Source organism: Crinia signifera, chromosome 2, assembly GCF_055691185.1.
Source record: "Crinia signifera chromosome 2, ASM5569118v1, whole genome shotgun sequence".
NCBI classification, from domain to species: Eukaryota; Metazoa; Chordata; class Amphibia; order Anura; family Myobatrachidae; genus Crinia; species Crinia signifera.
The window spans coordinates 141,278,606-141,293,810 of record NC_139218.1 but is presented as its reverse complement, the minus strand read 5'-3'; the positions used below and the strand labels follow the sequence as shown (position 1 = coordinate 141,293,810).

General features: G+C 44.8%; 1 protein-coding gene across 3 annotated transcripts in view; it reads left to right on the top strand.

Annotated features, from left to right (window-relative positions):
* Positions 1-14,691, top strand: part of RAB7B (RAB7B, member RAS oncogene family) — a 28,583-nt gene extending 13,892 nt beyond the window's left edge. For all 3 annotated transcript variants that reach the window (XM_083173031.1, XM_083173029.1, XM_083173030.1), the window contains exons 5-6: positions 3,676-3,801; positions 11,205-14,691. In XM_083173031.1, the coding sequence (XP_083029157.1) occupies positions 3,676-3,801; positions 11,205-11,288 (210 nt within the window). In that variant the 3' untranslated portion in view covers positions 11,289-14,691. The remainder of the gene's footprint in view (positions 1-3,675; positions 3,802-11,204) is intronic.
* The last annotated feature ends 514 nt before the right edge of the window (positions 14,692-15,205 follow it).

Genomic DNA, 15,205 nt, shown 5'->3' with positions numbered 1-15,205 from the left:
TCTCTCATCCTATGAAATTTCACCCACAGTATATCTAATCCAACAATGATGATGCACGGCTCCATATGTCTAGACAAATCACTTAGTAAATAACTAAAAATAGCCCCGTGTGTATGCCGCTTTACACTCCATAACACCTGATACTCTTAACACTTCACTGCTACATATTATTTATGTGATGCCCAGGGGGTGTTTTGGCTGGACTGGTTTGGGAGTGCCCTGCACCCCAGATGTGAACCCCAGAGTGTTGGTCCTACACACAGGGAGATTTTGCTGAGCAATCTGAGCGGTGGTAGATCGCTCAACAAGATCACACGGCGCTGCACAAAGAAGTGCCAACTATGGGTGCTGAGCGATCTCTCAGTGCCAGTGTTCTCCGGTGAGAACACTGGCCCTGACCGACTATCTAACTAAATTTATCCAGCATGCTGGATCTTAATCGCCGGTGATAGTGATGTGCGGGGCCACGCATTGCCTGTGGGTATGGCCCCTACACGCGGAGCAACGTAGGGGCATTTTCTAAGTGCTCTAGGCAAATTACGTCAGATTGATTAGAATATGCCCTGACATCGACTTGTGTGTAGGTCCCATTAGAAAACTACTCGACAGAGATGACCTCAATATTGGTGGGCAGGTTCATATCTTTGGCTAAATATATGCTAACAACCTTTTATATAGTTAAATATAAAAAGATTATATATATATATATATATATATATATATATATTTTTTTTTTTAAATAGGACAGCACACTCCTCCACAACTTCACCTGCCGGGGTGTCCTAATCCAGAGGGTATACCCAAACGGGTGTTCCCACACATCCAATATGCTTGTAAAAAGACGCACTCACCGGACTTCTCTTTTCATGATTTGTGGATTTAATATACATACCACAGCAAAAGTTCACATGACAGTGGGTAGATGGTCAACGTTTCGGCCTTATGTAAGGCCTTTATCAAGACCCCCTCTCCTGTCTCCACCAGTGTGCAGTGAGCATTTATAACATTCAAAGTGTTTTTTTACATTTACGCTCATTGTCAGTGCCAGATTAAGCCTTTGGGGGGCCCGGTGCACTTTAGACAGGGGGCCCCCTTGCACTTGTCATTACTGGCCGCAAACTGCATGGGAGAATATTACACTGTCAAAACACAGAGTAAAGGCAGTATAAACTTAGTCAATGGGTAACACATTCACACATACATACCACATGAAAAGCCTGTGTTTGTCCCTCTGCACCTTACTCTGTAGGAGACCTCACAGTCCCAGTGCTGCCTGATTAAAAACCCTCCCATGACTAGGCTGCTGCTGCTGTTCTTCATGGGCCTGAGAAGCATGTAATGAGCTCCACCAATCAGAGCTCAGCACAAATGTCTCAGCCTCTGTTCTCTGGTGCAAAATGTCATGGGACTTAGTCAACTCCCAGTAATGCACTGCACACTTGTGCAATCAGTGTGCCTTGGCTCCCGATGCTCAGTACCATTAATCATTGTCACATTTTCAGATACAGTAGGTGAAGCTGCAGCACTACCCCATTCCCATGCACAAAACCTTTAGCTAAAAAAAAATATATATATATATATATATATTTTTTGAAAAATACATGCTAACCACAGGGGGCCCCTAGCTAGAGGGGGGCCCAGGGGTACTGACCCCTTGTGCCCCCATTATAATCCGGCCCTGCTCATTGTGCACCTTTCTGTTTTTTGAATATCCCTTATCCAAAAGGCTCGGGACCAGAAGAATTTTGGATAACGGATTATTCAGTATTTTGGAATATTTTTATATTTTGCATGAGGTATCTTATAGTGGTTTGCCGTACACCTGTAGCTAGTCACCCTGCCACCTGGATACATGTAAACCTGCCGCCTGTCTACATATAGATGCGCACCCCATCCTTATAGTGGTTTGCCGTACACCTGTCCTTAATCACCCTGCTGCCTGTCTACATTTAGACCTGCCACCTGTCTACATATAGACGCGAACCCCATCCTTATAGTGGTTTGCCGTATGCCTGTCCCTAGTCACCTTGCCGCCTGTCTACATGTAGACCTGCTGCCTGTCTACATGTAGACGCGCACCCCATCCTTATAGTGGTTTGCTGTACATCTGTCCCTAGTCACCCTGCCACCTGCCTACATGTAGACCTGCCACCTGTCTACATGTAGACCTGCTGCCTGTCTACATGTAGACGAGCACCCCATCCTTATAGTGGTTTGCTGTATGTCTTTCCCTAGTCACCCTGCTGCCTGTCTACATGTAGACCTGACACCTGTTTACATGTAGACACGCACCCCATCCTTATAGTGGTTTGCCGTACACCTGTCCCTAGTCACCCTGCCGCCTGTCTACATGTAGACGCGCACTCCATTTTTATAGCGGTTTGCCGTACATCTGTCCCTAGTCACCCTGCTGCCTGTCTACATGTAGACCTGCCACATGTCTACATGTAGACGCGCACCTCATCTTTATAGCGGTTTGCCATACGCCTGTCCCTAGTCACCCCCACCGGCTCTCTACATGTAGACTGCCAGCTACACCGTGCTTCAGAGCAGTTTGCAGGACTTAATTTTTTACGTGGCACTACAAGTACCTGTGCAGGTACTTGTAGTGCCACGTAAAAAATTAAGTCCTGCAAACTTCGGAACCTTCTACATCCCAGTGTTGAGCTGTGTCACCAGGACCATATCAGAGAAAGGGATTTGAACGGTAAGTTCTTACAAAAATCCCTTTTTGTTTAGGTTCTGTACTCATGCCTCCTGTTTTGGTAAGCCCTTAACCCAGCCCATTATGATAATGTTGTTTATATCTGATGTGTTAATAGCCCAAATTGAGAGTGTGTACGGTGGTACAATCTTCTTCTTGCGATTGTTTGGACGGGTGTAGATCGTACGTCACAAGTAAAATTGAATAGTTGTGTACGCGCGTGTCGGCTGCTGTTTGTGGACGGTCGATCGCGTGTATGTTTTTTATTTATTTTTTACATTTTTAAAACCAGTTTAAAACTTGTTCTAAATTTGAAGTTTTGGGGTAGATTTACTAAAGTATCTAAAACTCAAACTGAACATTCAGATTCTATCACTTTCTAGGATGCAACAGAGAAATGACTAAAAATCTTTTAACTTTTCAAAGCTTTTCTAAATCTACCCCTCTGAGGGGTCAATAGTATTGGGTGTGGATAAATTGCGAAATCATCACAGCACCAGGTGCACTTTACGGTGGGCTGAATTTGCTTAAAAGCGCATCCTGCCCAGCGAATGGTGCAAGATCGAGCTGAATCGGGTTTCAACGCATGAAAATGGCACCTTATTGGCACCTTGCACTCTTCTGACCTAATAGGATCGACCCCTGTGTCTGTTATAACTTTAAATGAAGTTAGTGCAAACTGTACATCAATGATTACAGAGACAGAGTACAACATTCTGAGTTTCTGTTGGACTGTAGAACCTGTCCTTCCACATAGTTGTACATTGTAAAGACAGGAATTTTGCTAACTATGAGTTTTTTTATGAAATGAAATATTACTGTCACTGGTGGATCTTTACTATGTTTCTACACAACCTTATCACCTACAACCAAAACAGTGAGTTTAGAAATATTTGATTCACAACCGATATAGTGAGATTGTTATTACCTACAGCTATTCAAATCTAAACATGCGGCATTTAACTCCTTAGGTCTCAGAGGAATCTGCTGTTTCCTGGTGTAAAGAAAGAAAAATGCAGTATTTTGAAGTTAGTGCTAAAGATAATATTAATGTTGATCTGGCTTTTGAGACTCTTGCCAAGAAAGCTTTAATACATGTGAGTATTCAGCCTTCCCCTTTTGTTATTGTGATTTTAGCTATTGGAATATTATACTGCTGTATATGCTCTGCACACATCCTCAATGCCATTGAGGGTATATACTATTATTAATGGTAATTTACCACTGGTAATAGGTTAGACGGGGGCTATACAATTAGCGGCACATATTGGGGACTGTGCATTGGGTGCCTCAGGCACTTGAAACATAATCCAATATAAGCAGCTCGTTGATCTGCCATAGGGGGTTATTCAGACCTGATTGCTGCTGCGTGATTTCGCATGGCGACCGATTATCAAACATCTACGCATGCGCCTGTGCTGCAATGCCACCAAACAGCTTTAAAAATTTGGCTACTTTATTTTTTCGCAAACCAGCCACAGTTTGTGGGTGGTAACCGGACATTTTCGGGGAGTTTCAGGAAAAACACAGGCGTCAACAGGGGTTTTCCTCCGAGGGTGTGTGATGCCGGCTCCAGCACTCGATCAGCCTGCTTACATCGCACAGGCAGTAGGTTCTGGGTTACGCACAGACTGGGAGAACCATTAGATGGGGAGTGAGTAGCTAATGGATTTGCATCTGCGCAGGGAGCGGTGATATTTTCACAAGTCACTTATACACTCCCACGGGGTGGAATTAAGCTCTGGTGGGGCCACAGCTATCTGTTCGCAGGATGATGCAGTTTTGCACAGCAACGATCAGGTCTGAATAACCCCCATAATACATGGGTCGGGAACTTATTCCAAAAACTATGTATTATTGCTCAAAAATGGGAACTTTTTCAACAGAAAAAGGGAGTAATTGAATAGCTTATTAATGACCACTGGTTATATATCGTGCTATCAGCCTGGTTCTTTTGGGGCAATAGCACATCTGTGGTATTAATAATAATAATAATTCTCCTTAGTAAGAATATACTACCTTGTCTGTTGTTTATAACACTACACAGCAATGTCCTTAACATTATTTTCAATAGTGGCCAGTATATATAATGTATTCCCATAACTTCTGAGATGTTGAGAAGGGGGTAGGGTTTGTAGCGTAGCTGTGAGTAGCTGTCTCCTGAGCTGGGGGCAGCCGGGATCTAACCAGTTGTCTAGACTCGGGTTAGTATTATGTTGTTTCAAGGGTGGTATTACCTGCGTTCACCTGATGTCTAGGTGTATGTGTCTTAAATGATCAGGAGTGTACAATGGTGTATTTGTATTAGTAGTGTCCTTTATTGAGGCACAATGCTCAGGTCACATGCATACGATATATAAACACTATAGGCCAGATGCACTAAGCTTCAAAAGGGATAAAATGGAGAGTGATAAACCAACAACCAACCAGCTCCTGCCTGACATTTTTTTAAAAGTCTGTGACATGACAGTTGGGAGTTGATTGACATATAATTTTAATCAGCAGTACCACTTATTACTGTGGGGGCTGCATTATCTCCTATCACTCTGGTGCGGCTGCAGCACCACCTAAAACTGTGGTGTGATGGGATCTGCATAAGCTATGTTTCTATGTTGTGCGGACAAGTGGTACGGTGAGGGTAGCATTACCCCCTATGGTGTGGTGTGGGCATGGCTGCATTACCACCTATCACTGTGTGCGGTGGGGGCTGCAATACCACCTATCACTGTAGTGCGATGAGGGTAGCAGTGCCACCTATAACTATTGTGTGGACATGTTGCTGGGGAGGAGGAGCAGCATGGAGGACAGGGGAGGGGGGTGTGGATGCCAGGCAGCGGGTGGTGATAGAAGCCCATAGGCTTCTATAGGGTATCCCCACAAAAAGGTGGAGCCACTCATTACATATTCACTCCACACCAGTGAAGCTCATTACATATGCACGAGTGGGACCAACGCAGCGGCTCCCTCCACCATACCCCCTGCCAGCTCTTCCAGGGGGCAGCTTCTGCCTGTGTCCCCGGGAGACCTCCTCCCCCACAGTGTCCAGCGCAGGCAGGGAGGCTTCCATCTCCCTGCCTTGCGCCGTCCCCCGGCTCCCTGCGGCATTCGCCACGGGGTGTGGGGGGTTAAAAATCACCGTCAGGTGCACCGTGCCCCTGTGGCATTGAATAGGGTGAGAGGGAGGGCTGGCAGCGAATGCTCCAGCCCTCCAGAACCCGGCGATTGTGCAGCGAATCCTAAACAGGATTCGTGGCACATTGCAAACATCAGCATTGAATACTGGCCTAAGAATACAGTTCCTGCCTAATGATGCTAATGACCAAAAAGGCAAATGCACTACATATATATATATATATATATATATATATATATATATATATATATATATATATATATATATATATATATATATATATATATATATATATATATATATAGAGAATATCAGCGCTACAAATATGTCTCAGTCCAGCAATATAATAGACCAAAAAGTTCAATAGGTCATAAAGTTCACCAAGTCCCAGAATATTTGGACTGCAGCACCCTCAGAAAGGAGACTCCCGGGATCCTCAGGAGCAATGGGTATCTAGACAGAAAAGAGGAACAGAGGGGCGCTCCATAGTGCATAAAACAATTTAATATTTAAAAAGCACACAGCACAAAGTACAAGTCATAAGAAATGCTCGTACCAAATAATACATCGGCAGTGGGCTGGATACCACAAGATTTTAGAAATGTTACCAGGCAAGTTCAGCACACCATCCGGAGCACAGTCAGGATAACACGCGGCCCACGCTGCTTCTCTTTGGGGGATAAAACAGCGTGCCGGGTCCTTCTGAGGACAGACGGAGGGAAGACAGCCTGGAGTAGACAGCGAGCGTCACCGTAGCCACGCCCCTACGCGTTTCGTGATAACACTTCGTCAGAGGGCGTGGTCTAGGTGCGCTCGCTGACCCATAGAAAAAGCTGGAAGCATCCAATGAGATTCAACACAAGGATGACAGACACCCATCAGCCAGTGAGAGCAGTGTCTCTCAACAAACACTGCTAGAAGAATAACCGGCCAAGCGGCTTATGGATTGGCCGGTTATTCTTCTAGCAGTGTTTGTTGAGAGACACTGCTCTCACTGGCTGATGCCGGTGTCTGTCATCCTTGTGTTGAATCTCATTGGATGCTTCCAGCTTTTTCTATGGGTCAGCGAGCGCACCTAGACCACGCCCTCTGACGAAGTGTTATCACGAAACGCGTAGGGGCGTGGCTACGGTGACGCTCGCTGTCTACTCCAGGCTGTCTTCCCTCCGTCTGTCCTCAGAAGGACCCGGCACGCTGTTTTATCCCCCAAAGAGAAGCAGCGTGGGCCGCGTGTTATCCTGACTGTGCTCCGGATGGTGTGCTGAACTTGCCTAGTAACATTTCTAAAATCTTGTGGTATCCAGCCCACTGCCGATGTATTATTTGGTACGAGCATTTCTTATGACTTGTACTTTGTGCTGTGTGCTTTTTAAATATTAAATTGTTTTATGCACTATGGAGCGCCCCTCTGTTCCTCTTTTCTGTCTAGATATATATATATATATATATATATATATATATATATATATATATACACAGGGCTATTTTTCAGCAGGCTCCAGCAGGAACTGAGGCCCTTATTCTAGTTCACTCTTTCTGACAAAATATTTCTTAGATGGACTAAACCATGTGCACTGCAGGTGAGGCAGGTGTTACTTGTGCAGAGATAATTAGATTTGGGTGGGGTTTTACATCTGCCTCACCTGTAGTGCACATGGTTTTGTCCATCTAAGAAATATTTTGTCAGAGTGAACTAGAATAAGGGCCTCAGTTCCTGCTGGAGCCTACTGAAAAATAGCCCTGTGTGTGTGTGTGTGTGTGTGTGTGTGTGTGTGTGTGTATATATATATATATATATATATATATATATATATATATATATATATATATATATATATATATATATATATATATATATATATAAGTCCAAGGACAAGGCACTCACCAGACTTCTTTTTGATGCAATTAAAGATACATTTTATTCTTTAAAAAGACTATGCAGTCTTTTTAAAGAATAAAATGGGTACTTATGTAGTAACTGGGCTGCCGATTTCTAAATCGGGTCGGATCGGGAGATCGCATCGCATCGCATGCGACCATGCGATTCGATGCGATGCGATGCGATGCGATGACCCGATTTTTCCATAGGAATCAATGTTAAAATGGACTGAGTCCATTTTAACATGGAATTCAATGGGAAAAATGGGTCCTTTTCATACCCCTACTATCCAAGTGGGCATGGAGTTGGATATAAACCTGTGGCGAGCGTAGCGAGCCACCGAGCCCGAAGCGTGGCGAGCGAAGCGAGCCCCGCGAGGGGACGAATACCGTCCCCTCGCGGGGCTCGCTTCGCTCGCCACGCTTCGGGCTCGGTGGCTCGCTACGCTCGCCACAGGTTTATATCCAACTCCATGCCCACTTGGATAGTAGGGGTATGAAAAGGACCCATTTTTCCATAGGAATCATTTTAACATTGATTCCTATGGAAAAATCGGGTCATCGCATCCGATATCGGATGCGATATCGGATGCGATGCGATGCGATATCGCATCGCATCGCATCTGATTGTATGCCTTAACTTAAGGCATACAATCAAAAAATCGGCAGCCCAGTTACTACATAAGTACCATAAAATGTATCTTTAATTGCATCAAAAAGAAGTCTGGTGAGTGCCTTGTCCTTGGACTTGTATACTAGCCGTTTGGCATCTACACGAAGCACCCCAGCAGTGGATACAGGGAAATACTGTGAGTGCATTGGAGAGAAACATTTATATATATATATATATATATATATATATATATATATATATGATGACCAGTGTATTATTTGGAGAGACCTTGAAAGGCAGTACAGTGTGGAAGTTACCATCTTTGGCAGACAAATATGAGAGTAATGCCTCTGGGGCGGCAGCGAGGGGTAGCGCCCATGGGAATGCCCAGTGTTTCATGGGCATCCCCATGAAAACGCTGGGCATTCCCATGCTAATGCTGCCTCAACGTAGGTGCGGGGGCGTGCAACTGACATCAGCGGATGTCAGCTGCCCGCCCTCTTCCTGCACAGGGATGCCACAGATCGAAGACACAGATCCATGGTCTGCAAGCTCTGTTGAAATAATTTGATCATCAAATGATTGCTAAACATCCATTCACATGCGTGTGGGGAAATCAGCATGCGAGGGGGGGGGGGGGGGGGGTCGTTGATGCTTGCGTGGGTGTTGTTTAGATGATCTGCAAAACTGTGAAATTTGCAGCTTTGCGGGTCAACCAGAATGACCCCCAGTGTCTTTTTATCACCGCTGTGAGTTGGCAGATTACTTCATAACATTCAAAGCCACGAAAGTCATGTGGATGAATGATGACAAGATTGCAATTATTTTAGAATCTCACAAGAAAACTTTTTCCAGAAGTAAAATTGAACCGTGAAAACTTTTTTTTTTGTCCGTGCAATTGCTATTTTTAGCCATGTGTTTAGTCATTTGTAATGCAAAAGTGTTGTTGCTGTTGAAAATAGTTAAAACCAAGACATGCAAAATGTGAATACGCTCAGATAGACATTTGGGCAAGCCACACCATTAATCTACCAGTGGTCACAGCAGTAAATGGTGTTTATTTCATAGTAAACAATAATTTTTTTCTTTCCAAATAGGCAGGACAGGGCGAAGAAGCTTAGGGGGGTACTTGTTACCTAGAACGGCGCCACCGATTTTGATCCTACGCATCGCAAGGAAAAAAATTGCGTCGGTCGCATCGCATGCGGCCAAAAAATCGCAAGCGATGCGACCGACGCAATTACCGCGATTTTACATAGGGAACAATGTTAAATGGCCCAATTGACCCGATTTCACATAGGGAACAATGTTAAATGGCCCACAGACCCCAAAAAGCCACCCTGAAGTGTGAAATGGCCCCCCCAATTGTTAAAGCCACCCCACGATCAACGTCAACCCGAAGCGTGGCGAGCGCAGCGAGCCCGCGAGGGGCGGCGGTACGCGTCCTCCGACCTTTTCATACCCCCACTATCCACGTTGGCGTAGAGTTGAGAATAGAAAGTGTGGCGAGCGCAGCGAGCCACCGAGCCCGAAGCGTGGCGAACGGACACGGATACCTTCACAGGTATCCGCGTCCCCTCGCGGGCTTCACAGGTATCCGCTTCAGGTTGACGTTGATCGTGGGGTGGCGGTAACAATTGGGGGGGGGGGGCCATTTCACACTTCAGGGTGGCTATTTGGGGTCTGTGGGCCATTTAACATTGTTCCCTATGTAAATCGCGGTAATCGCGTCGGTCGCATCGCATGCGTTTTTCGCGGGCATCGCATGTACATCGCATGCCATTATAATGGCATGCGATGCGACCGACGCAATTTACCTTTTACCATTCATTTCTATGTGAAATCGCGGGCATCGCATCGGTCGCATCGCATGCCATTATAATGGCATGCGATGTACATGCGATGCCCGCGATGGGCGCCGTTCTAGGTAACAAGTACCCTTAGGGGTACTATTTTTTCTGTGCCCCAAATGTATATGTATATTTAATATAAGGAATAACATTTCTGCGAACTATATGAACGTATCTTCATTTATTATAATTTGGTGCAATTCTGTCATGGATCCATGCAAGCATTTTTGTTAAATCTGCTAAAAGATATGTGTTTTACACATTTTTTGGGTGTCAGAGGGGGATTTTCAATCTCCTGCTGCTATTCTCAATGGGGGAAATAGCGGCGGGGCCCTATTCAATGCTGTCTTTCCCGATAGCATTGAACAGGGATCTTGGCAGAACGTGTCTGATTTTACAAGCAGTTGCAAACATTTCTGGGCGCTTCTTGCGGCCACGTCCCCTTTCTCGGCGCTCAGCAGCCGGGACATTAAATCCCACCTTCCTAATCTGCGTGTAACCGGCTGAGAACGGGACAGGGTCATGGCTGTTGGGCCAGCCCGACAGTCGTGACCCTGCATTGAATATGCACAAATGTCTACACCTGTCGACATGGACCCCCAATTAGTGGAACACGTGGCTTGCTTCACTCTTCATGCTTCGGTCCGGGTGCATTGCTTTGCTGGGCCCACTTTACTGTTCTTAATTGTGGTCCACATTGATGGCAAAAAGTTGATCACTCTACACAAAACAAGAAAACATTGTTTTATAGTACCGTCTTCCTCCATACCCTGAAAATTTGTATTTGCTAGAATCCTGTGTTGCGATTATCATTGTTACTGGTTACCAGCCTGTCAGAATGACAGAACAACATAACAGTAATGTCAGTGGCTGTGCACGGCCGACGGAGCAACACTTAAATTGCTCTGTTGGGCGCCATCTAGTGACTGACGGCGTACGTTAGCCTTTTATTACGTAGAATGGTTCCAAAAGATTTTGCTGGGCAAATGCATTTATTACATTTTATTTTATTTTTTATTTCTGCAGTATCAAGAATGTAGAGAGAGTTGTTTCACTGACTCCATCAAATTAACTCCAATTGAGGACTCTCCAAGCAGCTCCTGTTGTTAACGAATCTTGGAAAAAGATACTATATTTAGAATCGGTCTAGGCTGGATTTCATACAAGAACATACAGTTATCAAGAATAGTAGCACCAGCAAGGAAATACTGTACCTGGACAAATAATTGTTTATGTATGAAAAATAACTTGGTGTGCCGTAGCTGCTGTGGTCACATGGACTATATGGAGATCAAGTACACTTGTCGGTTGATATATACGGAGCACACAATAACCTACAGTACTATGGACATTTCAGATGACTGTAGGCACGATGCATTATATGCGGACTGGGTGTCCTGCATTCTGGAGCAATTAACAAATCTTATTTTTTTAAAGAAATTCCTTTTAACAATTTCTAAGACACTTTGTATACTGAGGCTACAGCTTCAGTGCAAAACAAAAATAACACTTTGGAACAATTGACAATACTGTATGAGCCTAATACCTAGATGGACAAAATGTCGATGTTGTACGCCCTGGAACATTTTTATGCCAATGTGTATGCATCTAAGTTGTGCTGTGTACATACTGCCGTCCGTTGCAGTGAGGAATCTGCAAAGTTAATGATAGTCATGGAGCATTTGTTGAGGTCAGCAGGTGAGTGTTGACCCAAGCATAGACTTGTTGCAACAATTTTGAGTGTGTGACACAGCTTACTCCAAAGGACAATTAACAATCTGTGGGCCCTATTCTAGTTCACTCTTTCTGACAGAATACTTCTTAGATGGACAAAACCATGTGCAGTGCAGGTGGGGGAGATGTTACTTATGCAGAGAGAGTTAGATTTGGGTGGGGTTTTACTTCAAAGTGAGATCTAAATAACTCACCCAAATCGAATTCTCTCTGCACATTTTACATCTGCCTCCCTACACTGCACATGGTTTTGTCCATCTAAGAAGGCTTTTGTCAGAAAGAGTGAACTAGAATAAGGCCCTATGTGCAACCACTTCCTGTGTCTTCATACATAAGCAACAGGTCTGAGATGTTGCCAGCAGGCATCTAAATACATAATGGCTATGACATCTGCATATTCATATTTTCACACTACCACTGCATACGGGGTCACAGCTGTGACAACATTTGCATCCATCTCTGAATTAGGCCCTATGTAATTATGTGAACAATTGTATTGCTGTAATAATTCAATACTAAATGTGGTCTATTTCAGATATTTTCATTGAGGCATTAGGTGTGCATGTGAGTGTGTTGGGGCAGTTAGGGCAGTTTATTAATCTACTTTTAGACTGGCCACTAGTTATGGCTCTATACTGTATTCCATACTCGGTATGGCCATACATCCATTGCTGAATGAGCATTTTATAGATACAGGTGGGTGAGGGGTTAATGACAAATATTGTTGATTGCCGCTGGGGAAGACAGGTACGATTAATACCTGCATTTTGCCAAGGTGGAGGGACTTTAATAGGGACATACAATTGCTAAGGTGATGGGGGCAAACCACTGAAGGATCTCTTACTATTATGGGGATGGGAGTTACAGCCACTGGGGAATATATTACTGCTTGGGAGTTTATTGCCACTGTGGTAGAAGGGTCGGATTTAGGGTGGCCAATCCCGGGATCGGCGGGATCCCGGGATATGGCCCAAAAAACGCAGGGATTTGAATCCCGGGATTTGACCTTCCAATCATTAGGGGACTGTGCGTGCATAAATCTAATGCCGGGCAGCGTCTGAGCAACCGCTCAGATGCTACCCTGGTGTTTCCGATCCCAGAACTGCAACCTGGAGCGGTTATGGGCAGTGTCTCCTGCACAGCGTTACCTCTGACCGTCATGCTACGCAGGCGGCACCGTCCCATATCCGCTCCAGAGTCAATGACCGCACACCGAGTCCGGCAGTTTCGGCCTCCCACCCTCTGCCTCTGCACCCACCGGCTCTGCTATCCGCCCGTTGCTGAGGCTCTGCTATCTGCCCGCTGCTGAGGCACCGCTGCTGTCTGCCTGCCCGCTCATGTGAGTAAATGAGCAGGGTGGGTGGAGTGGGGAAGGGGGGAGGGCTTACCTTGTATGTACCGCATAGAGATGTCAATCCTGGGATCCCAGGAATCCTGATTCCCGTGATTTAAAAAATGCGCCGGGATTGGCATCCCTTGTCGGGTTTAATTTTTCGCTGGGAACCTATTGACAACTGTGGTATATTAGACACCTACTGTAGGTGTTTTTTTCTTTGTACTCGAACACTTAAGTATAGTTTTAGAAATATTAAAAGTATAAATGTTTAATTCATTTTAATTAAGCAAACAGTAATTTGCTTTATTAAATAAAAATGCTATTTTATTTTTAAAAAATCCTCAATTAAGTGATTAAATGTGGGCCATAGGCACACGCAAATGCAACTAGAGGTATCTTTTCTAAAAAGGTGCCCACTGGTAGTCTTTCTGAATCAATGTGTAACATTTTCAGAAGATGTTAACGGATCTACTAGTGTGGGTTGATACATCTGGCCCTTAGGAGGTATTCAATCTGGCGTCACAACTGTTGGGCTAGCCCAACAACGATGACCCATCCCGTTCTTGGCCGGCTTGACGTCTGCTTGGCAGGCGGGATTCAATGTCCCGCCTGCCAGTCAGAATCGTTGAGTTCTCGGCAGAACGGGCCCGACTGCTTGTAAAGTCAGACCCATTCTGCCGAGATCCCTGTTCAATGCTGTCGTGGAAGACAGCATTGAATAGGGCCCCGCCGCTATTTCCCCCGTCGGGAATAGAGGCGGAAATAGCCTATTAGTCCGTACAATGGCACCTATTACAAGTTTGTTAAATTGGGTGTGGTATGCCGTTCCGACAGTTGGGATTCCGACTGGCCGGACTCAGACAGCGTGGCCAGCACAACAAAGCCCCTTGCAGGCTCGCTGCACTTGCCGCCCTGCGGGCACGGTGGCTCGCTATGCTCGCCACCTATTCTATTCTTCCTCTATAGGGGTCGTGGACCCCCACGAGGCAGAATAGCTGCCGGCCGTCGGGAACCCTGCCGTCAGTGTTTTAACAGCCGGGATACCAACGTCGGGTTAATGACTGTCGGGATCCCGACTGACGGGACCCCGTCCGGCACCCGTTAAATTAGTCATATACATGTATAACATTAGCACATCAGTGGTTACATTTATTAAAGTAAAAATAAATGTAAACTAACTGTAAAATATCGCCTACACTTTAATTACAGCAATTTCAAAGATAATATACAGACATTATTGGCACAAAACCCTGTCTATTGACAGTGTCTATTGACTGATTTAAGCTACCGATTTAAGTGCACCTGTAGTTGGTACACTTAAAATAGCTTTAAAGATGTGTTTTAGTTATTCATTTAATTTCTGTATGTACTGTAGAATGGTTACATTTTGGTTTAAAATGCAATCCTTTGTTACTTAAGCAATAAAGATATTTATTTATGATATTGTTAGTTGTATTTCTTTATATCCTGGACACTTGCAGTTTAAACAATTCATCAAAATGGGTGTTGAAGTAAATACTGGCTGTGTAGTATCTTGGTTTTAGAATTATTTTTGTCTCAGAGGTATGGAGTTGCTATTGAGAACTGTAGCTGCTCTTAGAATTAGGTATATACATATACTGTTTAACAATTCTCCTGAAGTAAACTGGGAATACGGCAATCTTTGTCTCCTTAAGTATAATGGGGCCTACACACATAGCGAGTGTGCGGACCGATCTGAGCTATGCTAGATCGCTCAGAGTACTCAGCACACAGCGGTGCTCAGCACACACACACGCGATGTGTAGTGCTGTGTGCTAAGCGAGCTGTCAGCGCTAGTGTTTTCCAGTGAGAGAACACTGGCTATAGCGACATTTGTGCTCACTGAGCATTCTTCATTCTACAAGTGATAGCACTGTGCAGGGCAGCACACCCCTATCGCTGGCCCCTACACACACACAGTCAGCAATGTAGAGTC